A 23,600-nucleotide genomic window follows, 5' to 3' on the forward strand; every position below is an offset into this window, starting at 1 on the left:
CATTTTATCCACTTAACCTAATCCAAAATGTCTCCAGTTTCCTTAAGGCCATCATTCTCTTGTCCTCTGTGGGTGGGGTTAGTGCACATAATTGCATAAAACCTAATTTTCAAAGTTTCTTCTCTGCCTGTTGTAAATTGTAATACAATGCTAGGGGATAGTCCCTGTCCTTTCTGATAGCTCGTGCATGTTCTTGTATGTTTCCTTTAATGACTGTGATCTAATATGCACTTATCATGCTACCCACATAAATTAGACCACGATCATTAAAGGAAAGAATAAAAACACGTATGGGCTATCAGAAGTGAGGATGGTAACTATCCCCTAGAATTGACTGTATTTTTTAACTCTGTCGTATTCTAGTGCCCGTAACCACTCCCCACTTCCGCCAATGCACATACTCCTCCCCCCCCCCCCCTCCCCACACCTCCCACTAGCCCAACCCCAAATAAGTACCAGGTGTCTCGGGGAATTGCATAGTGGCCTTAACAGATGTAAGCTACAGCCCAAGGTTAATCATTACATTTGCTGATAAGAGTGTGGGAGAATCAATCTGAGTCTGTAATGACTGGGTAACAGTAATCTGGACATTGCTTTGTTGTCTTTGGGTGGAGAATTGCGAGTTAAGTACAGACATGAGACAGATCTACTGCAAATTAGAATCGCAGTAAGTAAATATACATACTGAATGCCTTGGAAGGTGGTTTCATTGGTAGGGTTATTTACCTAAAACGGTCAAATGCCATGGTCATAAAAAATAAAAACAAGGTTATTGTTCACTGCAAAAGTCACTTGGTGATTCTATGAAAGTACATATCCTAAAGGAAGCAAAACCTTCCTTTCTGCTTCAAGTAATAAAATATACATTTTGTCTGGTTGTAGGTGTGGACACTGCAAAAAACTGGCACCTGAATATGAGAAAGCTGCTCAGGAGCTCAGTAAACGCACCCCACCCATTCCTCTGGCAAAGGTGGACGCCACAGCTGAGAGCGAGCTCGCAACCAGGTTTGATGTATCTGGCTACCCAACTTTAAAGATCTTCCGCAAGGGCAAACCTTTTGAGTACAACGGCCCGAGAGAGAAATATGGTAAAGTTATTTTTCTTGTATCTCCTTGGTATGCAGGGAAGATTTGCCAGGATGGAAGGGGGCAATATGTTTTAGGTTTTTCTTTTGTTGCACCAACCTATGAACTGATGAACAAGCCTACATTTATGCACAAAGCATTAACTGCAGTGGTTTCTCATGTAGCAACCTTTCAAACGCAGCTCTGGCAGGAAGTAAGGCTTTAATAAAGGGCAGACCGAACTCTTCCAAGACAGCTGCATGTTCAGAGGGAACAAAGGGCCTGATTACGATCTTGGCAGATGAGATACTCTGTCCCAAACATGCCAGTTATCCCGCCTGCATTTTACAAGTTCCATAGGATATAATGGAACTTGTAATGCAGCGGATGGGATATCAGTCACGTTTGGGACGGAGTATCTCATCCGCCAAGGTCTTAATCAGGCCCTAGGTCTCCATCCATCATAATCCCCAGCAATGATATCAAGGCATCTACTTTTTTTTTATCAGAAAGCACATTATTAATCTAAAGGGGAATATTGTACTTGATTAGCATTCCTGTGCTGACGCCAGTGTGAAAACCTGTGTGGTTTATTATTATTATTTTTTTTTAAAGCTTGGATTCTAACCTTTCATAATAGTTTCATGTAATCTGGCAATCTGTTAATAAACGTCCGCGACACAGGACATCACTTACTGCTTTGAGTGAAAGAATTTTCTTGCATCCAGAATGGACATTCATTTGTGCCTCCTTTTCTCTTTGTACTTCAAACCCTTGTGACATTTATAATTGTACCATGCACTTAAACTTTGGCAACTAAAGTACACTATACCTACAACCGTAACAGGACTCCTCACTTGAGGTCTGTCTTGAATTGTAGTTTCTCCCTGCTCCTTCCACTTACCTATGCAAATGTTTTTGGGGGAGATAAGCTTAACATTTATTCCTATACCTTACTCCTGCCCCACCCCTTTGAATATTCTATCTAATATAAACCCAAGAAATATGAAAAACATTAATTTGAATTGTAAAAAAAAAAAAAGGCAGTCTTTAATAACTTGGCATGTTCAACTTTGGCATTATATTGAAAAATAACTTTTGGAGTAATGAGCATGAAGTGCAGATGGACTCAGCTAGCAAATGGTGCAGGCCAGGGCAGGTGGCACATTCCAACCCTATACAGGAAGATAGCTATTCAGACCATAAGCAGAAAAACCGTGTTTGGCTCACTTTTGGTGTACAAAATATTTTATCTGGATTTTAAATGTACCATATTTATAACACTAGGCAGGCTCATTGTTGACCTATTTAATGGTACTCCTGAAACAACAATATTCAGCCATGTGAGCGAATATAATAGGGCACATTCTGTATTCTAAACAAAAATGGTCTCACCCATTGTAAATGTCTTAAAACACTTTTTATATAAGTAGAACAAGACATAAAGTAAAAAGAACAGGATGGAAAGTAGGCCTGTAAAGAAGAAACTGATTAGTCTAATCTTCACAATGAAATATCAATGTGAAGTGAAACAAGAAAATTCGATTAGTGCATTCTGAGTGTATTCAAACCACTTTATAGAGTAAAGAACACGCAACAATATTGGTGAGAGATGTTTACTTTTGAAATGGAATCATGGGAGAACAGGGGGTTGTATGCATGCTTCTACTTTATTACATAGGGGAATCCGCACAATGTTTTTACCGGAGACCATTTTTAAAGAGATCTTATATTCAGACATGGGTCAGACATGCACACCACATTTGAAAGGATAGTTTTTACAGTTTTTTTTGTTTTTTGTTTTTCCCTCATCCTTAAAGCAGTTGACAGCAAGAAATCCAATAAAGCTCTAACGTAGGTGTCCTAAGAGCAGGTTTGTTCACTTGTACTGCCATGCATTATTACCATCAGTTATACTCCAGACCTTCCCCAAAAAGTCAACCAATTTCATCCATTATCTTGGACCAGAAGGGTCAAATTTGATACCTTTTAACCATATTATATAATACTGTTCTTGCCTCATCATTTTAATGCCACATATCTAATAATCGCAAAGACCCATTCTTTCCATCTTGTAAGGCGTTTAAGAAATATTATGAATTAAGCCTCTATCCTGGGTTTTGGTAAAATTGGCTCTGAGGCCTCATGGCCTCCTGCATCCTGCGTGTGACACATGCCTGCTGGCATATGCAGACTCTGCAGTGGTATCTGATGTTCCAGAGGGATTGGCATTCTGGGAATCCCTCCAACATGGTCCAGATCCCAGAGCGAACAGCAAACGTTACGCAGTGGTGGTTAATGAACTGCATTTGGATCAGTGGTAGACCCCTCTCACTTTTCCAACCTGATCTGACCGTGGTGATTGATGTGTCACTCCTAGGATGAGGCAGTCACTTTGGAGAGGTGGAGATCGGAGGCCTCTGGTCTACAGCAGAATCTGGACTCCACATCAACCTACTGGATCTCCGGGGCGATCCCACTGGCATTAAAAGCCTTTGTACTCTCTTAAGGAAGGCTTCAACATGTGTGCATAGGCAAAACCACTGTTTGTTGCAGTACCACAAATGGGGTGGGAATCGTGGACCTTTTGTCAAGAGACCCTGCATCCCAGGACAAGGCTGGGACATTACGGTATGTCCCTGCTAGTTCAACACCAGGCGTGCTGCCTGAATGTCAGGGCAGACCAACTCAGCTGTAGATGAGTAGCTGACCACAGATGGAGTCTCCATCTGGTGGTGATGCAAGGTCTCATCAGTGGGTAGAGCCTTGGTTAGACCTGTAAGCCACAGCCGAGAATGCACAATGTGAGAAAGCTGCACTTTGGAATTTACAAGGCAGCTCTTGTGTTGAGATGCTTTTCGTCTCAAGTGGATTTCAGGCCTCCTGTATGTGTTTCTGCCAATACCACTTCTGCCTAGAGTTCCCAAGATAGGGAACTGCCAGGCCCAAGTCATCCTTGGGGCTTTGGATTGGGCTCAGAGTTTATCCCGAGTTGTTGAACATGACCTTCTGTCCTCTGATCAAGCTTCCCCTTTGGAAAAATCTTCTGTTGCAGCAGCAGGGGAGAGTTCTCCACCAGAACCTGTCTGTGCTCTGCCTTCATGCGTGGAGATTGAGTGGCGAACATTGACAGTTTTCAACATTTCACCCGAAGTCTGCAGTGTTATCTTAGCATCCAGGTGTCCCTCTACCTAGACTGTTTACGACTCCCATTGAAGCAAGTTTATGGCATGGTGTGCAGAGAAACAAATCGATCACCTCTTTGCTCCCCTTTCTCAGGTCCCTCACTTCATTCTTTCTCTTGCCCAGTAGGGCTCTGCTCTGGACACTCTCATGGGCGATCTTTCTGCCAATTCAGCCTTTTTGCAGCTGGCTGATCAGCCATCTCTTCAAATTTAAGAGTCTTGAAAGGGTTACAACACGTTTCCAACTTTTCCCTTCATCATGCTACAGTGGGGCCTTAATTTTGTGGTAACATTTCTTAGACGTGCTCTCATTGAACCGCTTCATTATTGTCCCCTCAGACTTCGTACCATCAAGACATCGAAGCTTCCATATCTGAGCATCTGTTCAGACAAACTGGTTCTATGACCTAGGGCCTCTTTCCTGCCAAGTCGTGACCGCTCTTCATGTAGACCAGTCCATCACTTTGCCTACTTTTTACTCTCCTCCACATCCCTCCAAGGAAGGGGAGTAACTTCACTGTCTGGACCCAAAAAGAGCATTGCTTTTATACCTTGTCCACAGGAGAGTTCCTGGTAGACCACCAATTCTTTGTGGGACATGTCAGAACAAAGAAGGGAAAGGCTGTACAGAAGCGGACCATCTCTCGCTGGTTCCTGCTCTACATTAAGATCTGCTACTCAGTGTCCAAAAAGCAACCCTTGGGTTTGCGTGCTCACTCCGCCAAAGCTGCGACCACCGCGTTCCAGTCCTTGACATCTGCCAGGCGGCAACATGGGCTTCTCTGCACATGTTTACCAAATACTACCACCTGGACAGGCAGGTCTGTAGGAATGGGAATTTGCCCGTTCGATCCTGCAGGACTTTGTGGTCTAAAACCTGCCTCACAGACCCACCTCTGGCTAGGTGTTGCGGTTAGAAGTCTCTATTCGATGAATAAGTTACTTAACTTTGATAACACCTTATCTGGTAGATAGCAAGCAGATTCTAGAGTCATGGAAGTTCCCTTTTTAAGACCCTAGCTTTCCACACCATTGATCAATTTTTTTTCTTGGGGCTGCACTCCTAGCATGGAAAGTCACTTAAAGATATTTACATGACATGAGTACTGGCGTGGCGCCTATAAAGGCACGGCGCACATCAGTTCCTACCGGCGCGCACGTGTAATACACATGAGAAATTTCTGGATCCAGTCTGCTATCTGGGTGGGGTTGGGCTGAGTTTGGGGGTGGGTTCAAAGAATTCAAAATTAAGGGATCTGCGTCTAGATAGTCTCTACCACATAAGGCGTGACAGAATGTAAGTAACCTGTTTGTTTAGTATTGCCTAAAATTAGCCAGTTCTTTCACATTTTGTGCATATCTTGCACATTATAAAAATATAGTATTGAAACATATATATATATATATATATATATATATATATATATATATATATATATAATCTTCCAAAACAATGAGATTTCCCTTCTCATACGGCACATTAATATATCGCAGCTGCCACCACGTAAAGAAGACGATCCTTCCATTCATTGATGTTCATTTGTTTATTCCAAATAAAGTGCAAATACAGTGCTGCTCCCAACCAAAACTGGAATGTCAATGTCTTTCGGCTAACACCTTTTACTGGACACTCCCCTCCCCCCGATCAAAATCTCCTCAAATATCAATAGTCGCTCATCTAGTCCTACTGCAACATGGTGCAGATCAATGCCAGTGGCCGTCTTATAACGTATATACTGTGCACCCCCATCCTGGAGCCATGCATAACCTTGGGGACCATCACCCCTCCCAGGGCTGGCTCCTGCTCCATCCCGAGGTGCCCATCCTTGGGAGGTAGCTGTTTATTTTTGCTAAGGGGAAGCTCACAGCTCCTGCTTGCTGAAAGCAGCGTTTTCATCTCTTTCCCTGCCTTCGGTTATGTGGACAGGGAAAGATTTAAGGATTTCTACCACATGCAGGGAGCTGTATTTTCAGCCACTCCTTGCATGTGCGAGCAGGTGGCAGGGGCCAGTCTGGGACCGCAGGGGCCTCGAGGCTCCCCCACGCCCGTGGTCCCTTCTTTCTGTAAAGGCCAAATCATTCAACTGTTTTCTCTGCAGTTCTACCTTGTAAAGTGATCTAATGGTTGACGCTCAAGGATCAATCACATTGGCAAAGTTACAAACACAATCACTGTAGACATTTAGTCAGCTGTAGTGTAGGAGATGAATTCTACATTTACCCAACGAGGAAGCACACACTAATTAGCCAGTAGAAAGTTCTGCACAAAATAGTGGCCTCTTGGATGGATAAACAATCAGGCACGATCTTCTGGCACAATGCTCATTTCATAGAAATTAAACCTTAATGGGAAGCATTTACAGATATAAAAAAACAGGTGCCCAAGTTAAAGTTCCATTTCTGCAAAGTTTATCTGTAAACCTTGATGGAGGGTGGTTATAGGGGGTTACAACCAACTTCCTGCCGCGCATAGCTGAAGGCTGTGCACGGAGCAGGTATGAGGGTTTGGCTGCAGGGCCTGGCACCTGGCCCTGCGGCCAATCACCAACGGTTGAAGGTATTAACCACAATGCATCTATAAATTAAGTTGGTTAAATTGGTCCCGGTTTGTTAGAGGGTTCTGCCACACGAGGAAAACTTTGTGTAGAGGATTATCCTAATTCATACTTTAACGTAATTATGTATGGTACATCATAATCAATCCATCAGAGGACCAAACTAATAAACAAATCCTACACCAGTAAAATGAGATGACTGGGTCCCATTTTGCGTTGTAGTTTTGTTAAGGTAAATCAAACTATGTTAACTACAATGCATCTGGAGAAAGAACTAATGCATGAGGTCCTGTTTCCTTCCTGGGAGCCTCAGAAGGTTGAAACAAATGTACTTGTTACCTGGAAATCGCTTTAATGGTTGTGTAACAAGGTGCAGGTTTGAGGTTATTACTCATTCATGGTTGCATCTCTCCTGCCTCACTAAACACAAACTACATTACAATTAATTCACAAGCAAAGTTTGATAAAATGCAATCATGTTAACTGATGACACACAGCTGTATGAATTTACATAAATGACTGGTTTTGTGGAGGTGAACTATGATAAGTAAAGGACAATAACCGCACACAGTGGGCTAACCGCTTTTTTCAATGATGATTGCATAGAAAGAGAACACACAGCTTGTATAAAAAGGTGATGTAAGACATTTGATCAACCTCCCATGATCAAGGTCCTGGCGACCAAAATGTGTTGGGTGTTTTTGTCAGCAAATTAACCTCACTAAAAGCAACACAGCCATTTGGGAGTGCATCTCTGCTCTGTTTACACGTTGGAGAAGGGGAGAATGCAACATACGTGTATATATATGTTCTGTGGCATGTGTAGCTGCAGATACACATGCTATGCATATCGATTCTGACATCTAGTGTTGGGCTCTGAGTGTTATAAGTTGTTTTTCTTCGAAGAAGTGTTTTAGAGTCACAGAATCGAGTGACTCCTCCTCTTGGTTCCATTGCGCATGGTCATCGACTCCACTGTTAGATTATTTTCTTTCCGCCATCGGGTTCGGATGTGTTTCCTCTCGCTCCGAGATTTTGATTTGGAAAACTTTAGAAAACCTTCCCTTTTGTCGGTATTGTATCTATTGCGTTCTGCATCTAGCATCGAACCAGTAGTACCGTCGGAAAACCACTTTGTTTGCACTTCGGGGGTGTGTGCCCAACTCGGGTCTATTCGGGCGGACCGCGTGGTGAGCCTGATCTATCGGACTCATTCCGATTCTGTCCTCGGTGCCACGCTAAATACCCATACACAGACCAGCATTTGTTTTGCAACCTCTTCCTTTCTCCAGACCATCAGGAGGAAAACTGCGAGGCCTGTCGATCGTTCCGTTAGAAAAAGACTCTTAGAGACTGAAGAGCAAGAAGGCTGGAAATGGCATCGAAGAGCAGTGAAAATCTCAACGTCACTGAAGAGGAACCGAATCAAACATCAGTCTCTAACCGAGACAGTCTGAGCAGGAGTCTGAAGACTACAGACCCATCACAGCCGGCCAGCATGTGAGTACGTCTGCCCCTGCACCCCCCCCACACAAAAAAACATCAGAAGGCCTTGGGTACACCACTGCTGGAAGGCCATGGTTCGGCCTGGAAAAAGACTGTCGGTGACAGACCTTCGGGTTCGGCACTGAAAAAGGCCACACCTCCGACTACTCCGTAGTCGACAAAAAATATCAAGGGCTCCATTTAGGACTCCAGCAAAAACAACAATTTTCAGGGTCTAAAATTAGAAAGACCGTTTCGGAGCCAAGACCTTCAACAACATTTTCGATACTGGAAAAACATCAAACTTAGGAACTGAAAGACAGGTTATACAGAGGAGCAAAGGCTTTCCAAACAACTACAAGAGGAAGAGTCAGACATTGAACCGATTCTGCGAATTATGGATGAGAGGCAATCTAGGATACACATCCATAAAGAGACGGGGAGAATTACAGCACCTCCTCTAAAGACTAAGAAAGCTGGCATTCCAAGAAGAACTGGACACTGCACAGCCCCCAGCTAAAGTGCCAAAGCAAAAAGAAGCCAGCACCCCCTCAGTCTTCTCCTCATTCTCTGCACCTACCTACTCTCACACCAGCCCTCCTCCAATGCATTCTCCCACACATCCTTTTGATTCTCAAAAAGACATGTTGATCCATGTGACCTTTATGATCCTGATCCCATCCTAGATAACGACCCAGACAACTACCCCTCTAAACCATCTCCACCTGAAGATACTACAGTGTACAATCAGGTCATAACCAGGGCTGCAGCATTCCATGGGGTAACAATGCACACAGAACCATTAGAGGAAGATTTTTTGTTTAACACAGTATCCTCAACACATTCTAGGTACCAATGCTACCAGGCATGGGAAAACGCGCAGACCAAATTTTTAATGAGCCTTTGAAAGCAAGTATAATCACACCTAGAATAGATAAGTATAAGCCTGCACCCTCTGACACTGATTACATCACACATCCAGTGCCTCCCGATTCCATAGTGGTTAGTCCTGCACGAAACAGGGCAAATAGACAGTCCTCAAGAGATGCACCCCCGCCTGATATGGAGAGCAGGAAATTTGACGCTGCAGGAGAGAATTGCGTCCCAAGCAGCAAATCAATGGAGGATAGCTAATTCCCAGGCACTACTAACCCGTTATGATAGCCTATTGGGATGAAATGCAGGATATCATACAGCATCTCCCAAAAGAGCACCAGAAGGGGGCATAACCGGTAGTAGAGGAAGGGCAAGCTATCAGTAACAACCAGATAAGGTCTGCCCTTGATGTGGTTGACACAGATGCAATGAGTGTGAATACAGTAATTACCATTCGAAAACATGTATGGCTGCGCTCCTCTGGTTTTAAACCAGAAATCCAACAGGCTGTGTTAAACATGCCTTTTGACAAACATCTTTTTGGGCCCGAGGTGGACACTACAATAGAAAAATTGTAAAGACTCCAATACAGCCAAGGCAATGGGTGCTCTCTATACTACACCATTTAGGGGGTAATTACGTAACCCTTCGTTTCAAGGAGGTTTTAGACCACAATCCTCCGAGGCCTCAACTTCGCAAGCAAAACCAACTTATCAAACCCAGTACCAGCGAGGTGGTTTAAAGGGACATATAGAGGACAATACTCTAGAAATAGAGGTACATTCCAAACCTCTAAACAATCAGCAACACAACCACAACTGACTTTCCTCACTCCCTTCCTCTCCACACATCTCCAAGGGGGGGGGGGAGAGAGAGGGGGGCAGGGGGGAAGAAAGGGAGGAGGGGGGGATGACTACAACAGTTCCATGCACATTGGCAAAATATCACCACAGACAACTGGGTGTTGTCAATTATCCGCAATGGCTATTGCCTAGAATTGATAAACACTCCAACTATTCCACCAAGGTATCACAAATTCACACCAGAACACAGTTCTGTTACAAGAGGTTCAATCTCATAGAATTAGTTCCACAGTCTTAACTAGGAACAGGAGTTTACTCACTATACTTACTAATTCCCCAAAAAAAGATTGCACCTTCAGGCCAATATTAGACCTTAGGCCCCTAAATGTGTACATCCTATCAGAACATTTTCACATGGTAACTCTGCAAGATGTTATCCCACTGCTACAAAAACAAGATTTTATGACAGCCCTAGACCCCAAAGATACGTATTTCCGCACACCCATCCATCCAGCTCACAGAAAATACCTCCGGTTAGTTATACAAGGAAAACACTACCAATTCAAAGTGTTACCTTTCGGCATAACCGCTCCAAGGGTGTTCAAAGTGCTTAGCAGTAGTAGCAGTTTACCTAAGAAGACAACCTATCCATGTCTTTCCATATCTAGACGATTGGCTAATAAAATCAAGCAATCGTACTCCATGCCAAAATCATACACGTTACTTAATAGAAACTCTGCACACCCTAGGTTTTTCTATAAAGTACCAAAAGTCACACCTTCAGGCAGCACAAGTACAACCGTATTTAGGTGCTATGCTAAATACTCAGCTAGCTCCAGCGTATCCAAATACACAAAGGATACAAGCTTTTCAAAATCTGATTCCACTTATACAACTAAATCAACAATACACTGTAAGAATTGTCATGAAAATGCTTGGAATGATGGCATCTTGCATTGCATAGTCCCACATGCAAGATTAAACATGAGGCCCTTACAACAGTGCCTTGCACAACAATGGTCACAGGAACACGGTCAACTTCAAGATCTAGTGTTGGTAGACCGCCAGACACATGTCCCTTCAGTGGTGGAATTGCAGCAACTTAATCAAGGGGCGGTCATTTAAAGACCCTGTTCCTCAGACGATAATTACAACAGATGCATCAATGATTGGTTGGGGAGCTCACCTAAACAATCACAATATTCAAGGGCAAACGGATGTCAAACAGCTACACATAAACCAATTCGAGCTATTAGCGGTGTTCCTTGCCCTCAAAGCATTTCAACCTCGTCTCAAACAGAAGAATGTTCTTATAAACACAGACAACAAGGCAACCATGTATTATATAAACAAGCAGGGACACATTCATCTCAACTGTCCCTTCTAGCCCAAACCATTTGGAAATGGGCAATTCACAATCAAATTAATCTATTAGCACAGTACATTCAAGGGATGGACAATCAGTTGGCAGATGTCCTCAGCAGTAATCACCAACAAACCCATGAACGGGAGATTCGCCCTCAAGTACTTCAAAAGTGGGGAACACCAAACCTAGATCTATTTGCAACAAGCGAAAATACAAAATGCCACAACGTTGCATCCAGACACCCACATCCCCTATCCAAGGGCAATGCTCTATGGATCAGTTGGTCAGGGATATTTGTTTACGCTGTTTCCCCCTCTCCCACTCCTTTCATTTCTGGTCAACACGTTGCGTCAAACTTCATTCAACATGATACTCATAGCGCCAACATGGGCACGTCAGCCATGGTACAAAACACTACTAGATCTGTCTGTGGTACCTCACTTCAAACTTCCATGCAGACCAGATTTGTTAACACAAAACAAAAGTCAAATCAGACATCCAGACCCCCAATGCTCTCAATCTAGCGATTTGGCTCCTGAAATCATAGAATTTGGATATTTAAAACTCCCATCAGAATGTATGGAAGTTATTAAACCAGCACGAAAACCCACTGCTTGACAGTGCTACGCAAACAAATTGAAAAGATTTGTCTATTATTGTCAATCTAAAACCATAGATCCTCTTACATCATCAATACAAGACATTGTATTTTATTTACTTCATCTGCAAAAAACAAATTTAGCTTTTTCCTCAATAAAAATACCTTACTGCAGTATCTGCATATTTACAAACTATTCAACATAGCTCTTTATTTAGAGTTCCTGTTATTACAGCTTTCATGGAAGGCTTAAAACGCATCATTCCGCTAAGACCACCACCAGTTCCATCTTGGAATTTAAATATAGTGCTTACCAGACTTATGAGACCACCTTTTGAACCCATGCACTCTTGCCAAATTCAATTTCTAACATGGAAAGTTGCATTCCTTGTGGCAATTACTTCTTTAAGAAGAGTAAGTGAAATACAAGCTTTTACTTTTGAACCTTTTTTTCCAAGTACACAAAGTTGTACTAAGAACAAATCCAAAAGTAGTCTCACCATTTCACATCAAACAGTGGAACTGCCAGTCTTCTTCCCACAGCCAGTTTCTGTGGCAGAAAGAGCTATACATACATTAGATCTCAAAAGAGCTCCAATGTACCTCATAGACAGAACTAAACAATTTAGGAAAACTAAACCACTTTTTGTAGCTTTCCAACAACCACATACAGGCAATCCTATATCAAAACAAGGTTTAGCAAGATGGATTGTTAGGTGTACACAAATATGCTACATCAAAGAAATAAGATAACTTGTACTCACTCCTAAAGCACATTCTACAAGAAAGAAAGGTGCAACAATGTTTTTTATTTTTATTTTTTTAGGAAACGTACCAATGGCTGATAAATGTAAAGCAGCTACATGGTCAACACCTCATACATTTACTAAACACTACCGTGTGGATGTTTTCTCACAACAACAAGCCACAGTAGGACAAGCTGTCCTGAGAACATTATTTCAAGCAACTTCAACTCCTACAGGCTAGCCACCGCTATTTTGGGAGGACGAACTGCTTTGTAGTCTATGCATAGCATGTGTATCTGCAGCTACACATGCCATCAAAATGAAAATGTCCCTTACCCGGTGTACATCTAGGTACAGGGACATTATAGTTAGACTTGTATTTATAGTTAGACTTGCTTTTTAAACGTATCAAAGTGTAGAAATTAACTTATTATAGTTAGAAGGTAATAAAACTCACGCCCCCACAGGGGACTACTTACTGTAGCCATTGCATGGAGAGACCATTGCAGTGACTATCTCTCTTCCATCCCATTTTGGGATGAAAGAGAGAGTGACAGGACCGCAGCGGGGAGGGGCGCAAAGGCCTGCTTGGTTCTAGCAGGCTCCCCACATCCTATTGGAGCCAGCATTGCTCCCACAAAGCTCCATCCGCTTTAAGTAGCAGCTCCCTGCGGCAGTACTTCCTCCCCCGCACTCTAGTTTAACATAGCCCCTCCTCCCCACCCCCCGGGAGAACTTGGCCTAGCTGGGGGCACCAGTTAAACAATTGTGGGAGGCCTAATCCCTTTTGTTTTTTTTCCAGGGACTCTGCTGAAGCTAAGTCCAAAACATGGGTGCCAACACTTTAAGCGTTGACAGCCAGTCAGATCGGTAGGGTTTGTGGATCCTTGGCATCCCTATATATACATAAATTAGGATTTTCTTTAATTTCTCAAAAAACATTGAAAGGTTTTACACCAAATTACAAAAAGTTTAGTTTCTGGACCAAGCACCTTTCTGCCAAATTGTCCTTCCGTCTAGTGGTTCGGGCGTTATTGCTGGTTAAGATCCCTATGGAAAAATGAAGGGTGACCTCCCCTTTTTTTTTTCTTTCTTCCTGCCACTGCTTGATGGGCTGGGAGTGTTACAAGTTGTTTTTCTTCGAAGAAGTCTTTTCGAGTCACGGGACCGAGTGACTCCCTTTTCAGCTCCATTGCGCATGGGCATCGACTCCATCTTGGATTGTTTTCTTTCCGCCATCGGGTTCGAACGTGTTCCTCTTCACTCCGGTTGTTCGAGTCAGAAAAACTTATAATCCATCGAAAATCCTCGGTATTGTTTTAGATCGCGTTCCATCCAGCCTCGACACCTCAGTACCGGCGAATACACATCTTCGGGGCACCCGCGCCCAACTTGGGCCTGGTCAGCCCGACCACAAGTATTGTCGAAGCCTCATGGACTGGCCCCCTTTTAGATTCTGCCCTGGGTGACACACCAATTATCCCTACACAGATCAACATCTGGTTTGTAATCTCTTTATCCCCTGATCATCAAGAGGATACTTGTGAAGCCTGTAAATCCTTCCGTTCGTAAAAGACTTTACGAGACCGAAGAGCGAGAAGGTTACAGATGGCGTCCAGAAGCACTGAACGCCTCGACGCAGAAGAGGAGGAGATGATTCACACCGCCATCTCAGTTCAGGGATCCGATTCCGAACAGGAGTCAGACGTCGACCGACCACTAACAGCGGGCCAGCATGTGAGTACGCTTTCCCCAACTTAGACCAAGCCCAAACATAAGGCATCGGGGACGCCACTGCCGGAAGACCATGGCTCCACCCGTAAGAAATCAACCAGTGACCAAGTAACAACGTCTTGGGCACCGAAAAAAGGTCACGCCCGTTACGAAGCCTTTGGACTCGAGCCGAGGCACAGGCTCCGAAAGCATACCACACCGACCCATCGAGTTGAGACCCCGGAAGTCACTTTCGGAACCGAGGCCAACAGTAACTCCAGGCCCTTCGGTGCCGAAAAACCCGGCTTCGGAGCCTAAAAAACATTCCTATACAGAGGAGCATCGACTTTCGAAACAGTTAAAAGAAAGCCATAGATTTGAGGAAAAACTACAACAAATGGAGGATTTTGATGACGAACAGGCCAGGATACAGATCCACAAGAACACTGGCAAGATCCTCACAGCACCTTCTCTCTCTCAATATAAAAAGAAAACTGGGCTTCCATGGACGTTTGGACACTGATCAGCCAATGGTTAAAGTGCCAAGAGAGAAATCTCCACCTCCCTAGTTTTCTCCTCACCAGTCTCCTCCTCATTCTCCTCAGCGGACTGTCTCCCCACCTGCTACACCAACTGCAGTTTCCAACACACACTATGCAGTCACATCAGGACACAGATCCATGGGATTTCTGACGACCCAGTCTCAGACAATAGCCCAGAGTGCTACCCATCTAAGCCATCCCCACCTGAGGATAGCACCTCATATACACAGGTTCTAGTGAGGGCAGCAGCTTTCCACAGCGTAAGCATTTACCCAGAACCTCTAGAGGATGACTTCTTGTTCAATACATTGTCCTCAACTCATGCCACATACCAAAGCCTACCCATGCTCCCCGGTATGCTCAAACATGCCCAGCAGATATTCCAAGAACCGGTTAAAGGAAGGGCTATAACCCCAAGGGTAGAGAGATACAAACCACCATCCTCAGACCCAGTTTATATCACACAACAGCTGCCCCCCAATTCAGTAGTGGTCAGCGCAGTGAGGAAAAGGGATAACTCAGTCCTCTGGAGATGCACCCCCTCCAAATAAGGAAAGCAAAAAATGTGATGCTGCTGGGAAGAGGGTGGCGTCACAAGCAGCCAATCAGTGCTGCGTAGCTAATTCGCAGGCCCTTCTAGCTAGATGCGATAGGGCTCATTGGGATGAGATGAAGGACATTATTCAGCATCTCCCCAATGAACAACAAAAGAGAGCCCAGCAGGTAGTAGAGGAGGGACAGGCAATTACGAATAATCAAATAAGATCAGCGCTAGACTCAGCTGCTACAGCCGCAAGGACTATAAATACGGCTGTCACCATTAGGCAGCATGCATGGCTCAGGTCATCAGGTTTTAAACCTGAAATCCAACAGGCCGTCCTCAATATGCATTTTAATCAGCAACAATTATTCGGCACACAGGTGGACACAGCCATAGATAAGATGAAAAAAGACGTCGACACTGCCAAGGCGATGGCAGCGATTTACTCATCTCCATACAGAGGCTCATTTTGGAAGCATCAATATAGGGGAGGCTTCAGGCCACAGCCCTCCGAGCCATCCACCTCACAATCTAAGCCCTCGTACAAGACACAATACCAAAGAGGGGGCTTTCTGGGATCCTACAGAGGACAATTCCCCAAATCTAGAGGAAAATTCCAGTCCTCAAAACAAGCCACTAATAACAAACAGTGACTTTATCATCATCTTCCCTCAACACATTTCCCCTGTGGGAGGAAGACTGAAAATGTTCCACGACCAATGGTTAGACATCACAACAGACTCATGGGTACTATCCATTATCCAACATGGTTACTGCATAGAGTTCACACAATTTCCTGCAGACATTGCCCCAAAAGCTTACAAACTTTCATCGCAACATCTTGCAATGTTACAAATGGAAGTACAGGCACTATTACTCAAACAAGCCATAGAACTAGTGCCGCATCATCAAAAAGGAACAGGGGTTTTACTCCCTGTTCTTCCTTATTCCCAAGAAAGACCAAACATTAAGGCCAATATTAGATCTCCGGACTCTCAACCTCTACACCCGATCAGAACACTTTCACATGGTAACACTACAAGATGTAGTCCCATTGTTACAACAGGGAGAATTTATGTCAACACTGGATCAAAAAAGATGCGTATTTTCACATACCCATCCATCCAGCTCACAGAAAATACCTCAGGTTTGTTATACAAGGAAAACATTACCAATTCAAGGTATTACCCTTTGGGATAACAGCCCCCAGTCTTTATAAGATGCCTTGCCGTAGTCGCAGCATACATAAGGAGACAACATATGCATGTATTCCCATATCTCGACGATTGGCTAATAAAAGCCAACACTCAAACAGTGTCAACATCACACATGTTATTTAATAGATACCGTACACACACTAGGGGTCTCAAATTTCCAAAAATCACACCGGCAACCATCGCAAATTCAGCAGTACTTAGGGGCTACACTGAACCCTCAAAAAGCGCTTGTAAGTCCAAGCCCACAAAGAGTGCAATCGTTCCACATCATATTGCCAAAAATTCAGCCAAATCAGCACTACACTGTCCGTTTTGTCTTGAAACTGCTAGGTATGATGGCATCATGCATCGCCATTGTCCCAAATGCAGGGTTACACATGCGGCCCTTACAATAGTGCCTCGCAAAACAATGGTCGCAGGCACATGGTCATCTCCAAGATCTAGTGTTGATAGACCGACAAACACACATTTCGCTTCAGTGGTGGAATCCTACAAATTTAAACAAAGGGCGGCCATTTCAAGACCCTGTGCCTCACGACATTCTCACATCAGATGCATCAATGATTGGATGGGGAGCACACCTCAACAATCACAATATTCAGGGACAATGAGACAACAAACAGAAACAGCTTCACATAAATCACTTAGAGCTGCTAGCAGTCTCCCTAGCACTAAGAGCCTTTCAACATCTTCTTGCTCACAAACACATTCTTGTCAGAACAGACAATATGACAACAATACCACTTAAACAAGGAGGAACCCACTCATCACAACTTTGCCTTCTAGCACAAAACATTTGGCATTGGGCAATTCACAGAAACATTCACCTGGTAGTTCAATACATTCCAGGGATTTGCAGTCAGTTAGCAAACTACCCCAGTCGAGATCACCAGCAACCTCACGAGTGGGAAATTCACCCCCAGGTACTTCACAAATACTTTCGTTAGTGGGGGACACCAAACGTAGATCTGTTCGCCACCAACCACAACGCAAAATGCCAAAACCTTGCATCCAGGTACCCACATCCTAAGTCCAAGGGCGATGCTCTATGGATCAGCTGGTCAGGGATATTTGCTTACGCTTTTCCACCTCTCCTGCTCATTTCATTTTTGGTCAACAAACTGTGTCAAAACAAACTCCTACTCATAATTAGCACCAATGTGGGCACGCCAGCCATGGTACACCACACTGCTAGACCTGTCAATAGTACCACACGTCAAACTCCCAAACCTGCTGACACAGTACAAACAGCAGATCAGACACCCCAATCCAGCGATGCTCAATCTGGCTCCTGAAATCTTAGAGTTTGGGTATCTAAATCTTCCACCAGACTGTGGAAGTCATTAAACAGGCAAGAAAACCTACTACCAGGCAGTGTTATGCTAACAAACGGAAAAGATTTGTTTTCTACTGTCAAGCAAAACACATAACACCTTTAGATGCGTCCATACAAGACATCATAAGTTATTTACTCCACCTACAAAAAGCAAATCTAGCTTTTTCATCCATCAAAATACATCCCACAGCAATTTCTGCTTATTTGCAAAATAAACAGACCAAATCCCTATTTAGGGTACCAGTCATTAAAACTTTCATGGAGGGTCTAAAACGAATCATACCTCCAAGAACGCCACCAGTACCCTCTTGGAATCCTAACATTGTACTTACACGACTCATGGGTCCACCATTTGAACCCATGCACTCTTGTCCAATTCAATTCCTAACTTGGAAAGTAGCATTTCTAGTGGCAATCACTTCATTACGAAGAGTTAGTGAGATATGAGCATTCACTATTAAACAACGCTTTATACAAGTACATAAACATAAGGTTGTACTCCGCACAAACCCTAAATTTCTACCTAAAGTCATCTCACCGTTTTCATTTAAACCAAACAGTGGAACTCCCAGTCGTCTCCCCCCAGCCAGACTCTGTGGCAGAAAGAGCACTACATACATTGGATATTAAAAGAGCTCTATTGTATTACATCGACAGAACAAAATCATTTCGCAAAACTAAACAGTTGTTCGTCGCATTCCAAAAACCCCATACTGGTAATCCTATATCAAAACAAGGCATAGCCAGGTGGATAGTGAAATGTATACAAACTTTTTACCTAAAGGCTAAGACAACTGCTAATTACGCCAAAGGCGCATTCCACTAGGGAAAAAGAAGCAACAATGGCATTTCTAGGAAACCTACCAATGACAGAAATTTGTAAGGCAGCCACTTGGTCGACACCTCAGACATTTACCAAGCATTACTGTGTAGATGTGTTAGCAACACAACAAGCCACAGTAGAACTGGCTGTACTAAGAACATTATTTCAGACATCTTCAACTCCTACAGGCTGACCACAGCTTAGGGGAGGATTACTGCTTTGTAGTCTATGCATAGTATGTTTATCTGCAGCTACACATGCCATCAAACGAAAAATGTCACTTGCCCAGTGTACATCTGTTCGTGGCATGTTCCACTGCAGATTCACATGCATCCTCCCTGGGAGCCTGTAGCTGTTTAGGTTACATTTAAAATTTGTACATATGTATATACATCTCTATTCCATTTCATGGACATCTTTCTTTACACTCTATCACTCCTACCTTACCCTTTGTGGGACTACAATCTAAGATGTAGTCGATGCCCATGCGCAATGGAGCCGAAAAGGAGGAGTCACTCGGTCCCGTGACTCGAAGGCTTCTTCGAAGAAAAACAACTTGTAACACTTGGAGCCCAACACTAGATGGCAGGACCTGTGCATAGCATGTGAATCTGCAGTGGAACATGCCACGAACAGATGTACACTGGGTAAGTGACATTCTCTCTATATATATATATGTATATGTATGTGTGTATATATGTGTGTGTGTGTATATATATATATATATATATATATATATATATATATATATATATATATGTGTGTGTGTGTGTATGTATAATATATATATATATATATATATATATATATATATATATATATATATTATGTATATGTAATTTGATGGCAGTAGATAGATGCACGGCATACTTCCACTGTCTTGTGCTCCATCAGGTTGCAAGTTTTTGAGTAAGAAAAATAAGTCTTTCAAGTCAGGAGGTGAAGTGACTCCTCTTGTTGGTAATACCCAAGGGCATCAACTCCATTGTTAAATTGTTTTCTTCCACTGACCGTTATTTTCAGACTATTTCCATTCGGGATCCACCCCTTGTTGTCCGTATGTTTTTTGAATTTCATTCTTCCATCCATTGTGTTCCTGGGAAACATTGTCCCTTTTTTGTGATGGTTTAAACATTATTATTTCTTCTTCTTCTCCTTTCTTTCTTCTTTCTTCTTTCTTCTTTCTTTCTTTCCTCTTTCTTTCTTTCCTCTTTCTTTCTTCTTCTTTCTTCTTCTTTTTTCTTCTTTTTTCTTCTTTTTCTTCTTCTTTTTTCTTCTTTCTTTCTTCTTTTTCTTCTCTTTCCTCTCCTCTTTTTCTTCTCTTTCTTCTCTTTCTTCCCCCCCCCGCTCTGAGTGACCCCAGGGAGAAATAGGTAAAGTTGACATGACACCACTGCCTGCGGCATAGGTAAGTCGCCCTAAGGCAGGTGCACTACACCACAGGCGAAGGCATAGTTGCATGAGCAATGTGTCCTTACAGTGTCTCAGTCTATTCTTAGACCCTGTAAGTGCAGCATAGCCATATTGAGTACTTTGGCTGGTAGTTTATCATTACGAACCTCACAGCTCCATGATGGCTTCACTGAAGACGGGGAAAGTTTGGTATCGAACCTTTCAGATCAGTAAACCAATACTGATGCCAGTGTTGGATTTATTGCAAAATGCACCCAGAGGGCATCATAGAGATGCCCCCTGTATTTCACCCAACCCTCTAGTGTGAGGCTGACCGGTCTGTGCCAGCCTGCACTAACACATGATTCTTACTTCATGGGTTGAGACCCTTTTGTGCTCCCTGGGACAAAGCCTGCAGTGGGCAGAGGTGCTTCCCCGCTGCAGGAACAACAACACGAGGAGTGTCAACACCAGCTAGGACCACCTTTAGGGTACCCTGAGGTGAGGTGACCACCCCCTCCTTACAGAATCCTCCATCTTTTTTTGAAGGGAGTTAGCCAATAGGATTAGGTATGTGCTGCCCCCACATCCCCCAAAAAAGGGAGTGGCCACAGGAAGTGTATAGCTACCCTCTGGGTCAGTAGTCATTAGCTACTGACCCCTGTAACTCCCCTAAATCTAGTATTTAGTGGCACTGCTGAACTTTGCTCTTCAGATTCCTGGTGACCTGAGAGAAAGAAGAGCAGCATGAGCAGAGAAGACTCCAGATGGCAACTGACTTTGCCCCAGCCCTACTGGACTGTCTGCAGCTTCAGACTCCTGCTACTAAAAGGTGACACACCCTGCGGGACCTGCAACCTCTACAAACCCCCAGAGGACTGCCTGCCTACCCAAGGACCAAAAACTCCTGAGGGCAGCATCCCTGTCCAGAAAGAAGCTTCTAACAAGGACTCCAGAACCACCCCGGATCAGCGAGTCCTGCCCCCAGCCCGAGTCCAGGTAGCCCATCGATCAAGAAGGTCCCCAGGCGAGTCCAACCTTGAGTCCACGCTGGGTTGACCCCCACCAGACCAACACAACCTGCAGCCTAAATCCAGAGAACCCTCCCCACCCCCCCACCTCTTGCCGGCAGTGACCTTTTCCAGTGAAGATTCCTGATGCCTAAAGGTACCCCTGCACCTGCAGCCCCCTGGCCTTGCTGAACCCATCCGAAGGTCCATTGATGTCTAGCGAGGTTCCTACCTACCTTTCCAGCCATTGGTTTTCTTCAGCTGTCTCCCTGGACCAAGCCTGCAGCCTTTGTGACTTTCCTCCATTTTAAAGCATTGGGGGCCCAATGCCATGTTTGCACCCTGCATCCGGCTGCCTCTGCACCCCTGAAGGTGTGTTTACTGCTGATCTTTGACACCCCGAACCCCCCCCCCCCCCCCCCCCCCCCCCCGCCAAACCCTGGTCTACGCCCTGAAGTCACGGGTATTTGCCTGCAAGCTGTTTCTTTGAGTGCCCACAGCCTCTAGGTTTCTATTGGTCGCCCGACACCAACTTTGACCACTGCACTCGGCCAGCCTAGTGCTGCTGGTGATGCACCCTTGGTGTCTTCTTTAACTTTGTCCTGTGAACATCCTGAGCCTTGAAAACTGGGATCATAAGTCAAGTACTTAACCTGCAAACTGATACTTTTCCTCCCCTAGGACTGCATTGCTTTCTAAGACAATTGCACTAAGTGACTACTTTTGAATTTGAAAAGTGTTACTTACCTGAAAAATGTGTTATCTGTGAATCCAAATCAAAGTACCTGTGGTACTTGAAAGTGATAGTCTTGAAACTGTACTTATCTGCAACAAAGATTCTTTTGGTTCTAGAAATAAAGTAACAAAATATATTTTTGATATATAAATATTGGACAGGAGTGTGTGCCTCATTTCTTGACTGTGTGCTTTTAAAATAACATGCTTAGGACTACCCTCTGATAAGCCTAACTGCTCAACCACACTACAACAAAAGAGCATTAGTGTTCTCTACTTTACCCTCTGTAAAACCTCTGGTGATCCACTGGACTCTCTGCACACTATACCTTGTTTTGGTGTACTATATACAGAGCCATCTTCTTACAGACATCACCCGTTAAATCGACTCGCTCCAACTGAGGCCCTCCAGGCTGCCATTTTGTCAATTCATCATTCTAGTATGATCTGCTAGTGGAGCAGACTCCCTCCCATTTTTGCCCTTAGTGCCACACAAAGTTCCCTCGGTCCAACCAACAACAGTTCTGCAGTCTGTTTGGCTCCCCAACACAAAGGAGGAATGCGAGGCCTGCCAGTCCTTTCAATTTAAAAAAAACTTTACAGGACCAAAGAGCACACTGCAGAGAAATGCAAAGACAGGAGGTCGAGGAAACGCCCGACATCTTCCAACACCAGGATGTCGAGTTGGAAGAGGAAGAACTGCAAGAGGTCTCTGCGGCTAAGGATGCCTTTTCGATCAAGGACTCAGAGTCCGATGTAGACACTGCCTTCAAGATGCAAGATCTACCTCCAGCACAACGCACTGCGAGTACAGTAATCCCTGTCATCAGGCCATGGTTGGCACCGAAAGACCGATTTGGAAGTGCCACCCCGCCCCATCTCTATTTCCACCCACCCCCCCCATTAAAATCAGGCTTGTGTTTTGGTGCCAAGTCTAAGCCAACCATATCAGCTCCAAGCCAATCAGCTTTGGCACCGACAACCTCAGGCTCCTAGTTGGCACCGACCACTTTGGTGTCCAAAAAAAATCCCTGCAAGCAATCAGCCCTGACTGTTTCGGCTGTGAAACAAGAGTTCTTCGGTGCCAGAGAAATCGAAGTCACCATCTTCGGAACCTGGTCCCTCAGTAGAGCCTATCCTCTTAAAATGAAGGAGCAACTTGATGTCAAACAGAAAATGCTCCACATCCCACCTCAGACTGGCTGTATTTTGGTAAAGACTATTTTGATAACCCATCAAAGAAACCGCTTTGTTTTGTTGGGACCATCAATAAACCTGTGCCTCCTGCCAAAAAAGAAGTGACTGAGGACCCTTTACCTGTGCACCCTCCTCTGCCTACCTCTTCTCCACCACCCTCGCCTCCTCATTCACAGGGTGACCCGCATATCACTCCTCTGGGTCCCCTCACTCCTTCACTGGTAATCAGTGAACCAGAGATGGCACCTTTGTTTTGCTCCAAGATACAGACCCTTGGCCAACTTATGATTTTGAGCCATATACTGAGCCAGACTTCTACCCAGCTAGACCGTCTCCTCCAGGTGATACCACCTCTTCAAGAATTTATTGGTAGGGCAGACACTTACTACCAGGTGCACTTGGATAAGGAGCCCAT

The 23,600-nt window shown here is 44.2% G+C and overlaps 1 protein-coding gene across 2 annotated transcripts in view; it reads left to right on the forward strand.

The window, feature by feature from the left end:
* The window catches only part of PDIA4 (protein disulfide isomerase family A member 4), a 112,304-nt gene that overhangs the window by 50,056 nt on the left and 38,648 nt on the right, over positions 1–23,600 (forward strand). The window contains exon 5 of one of the 2 annotated variants that reach the window (XM_069216236.1): positions 883–1,088. In XM_069216236.1, the coding sequence (XP_069072337.1) occupies positions 883–1,088 (206 nt within the window). Of the gene's footprint in view, positions 1–868; positions 1,089–23,600 lie in introns of both variants that reach the window. The other variant, XM_069216244.1, reaches the window with a different exon arrangement.

The sequence above is a fragment of the Pleurodeles waltl genome, chromosome 2_1, assembly GCF_031143425.1.
Source record: "Pleurodeles waltl isolate 20211129_DDA chromosome 2_1, aPleWal1.hap1.20221129, whole genome shotgun sequence".
Classification (NCBI taxonomy): Eukaryota; Metazoa; Chordata; class Amphibia; order Caudata; family Salamandridae; genus Pleurodeles; species Pleurodeles waltl.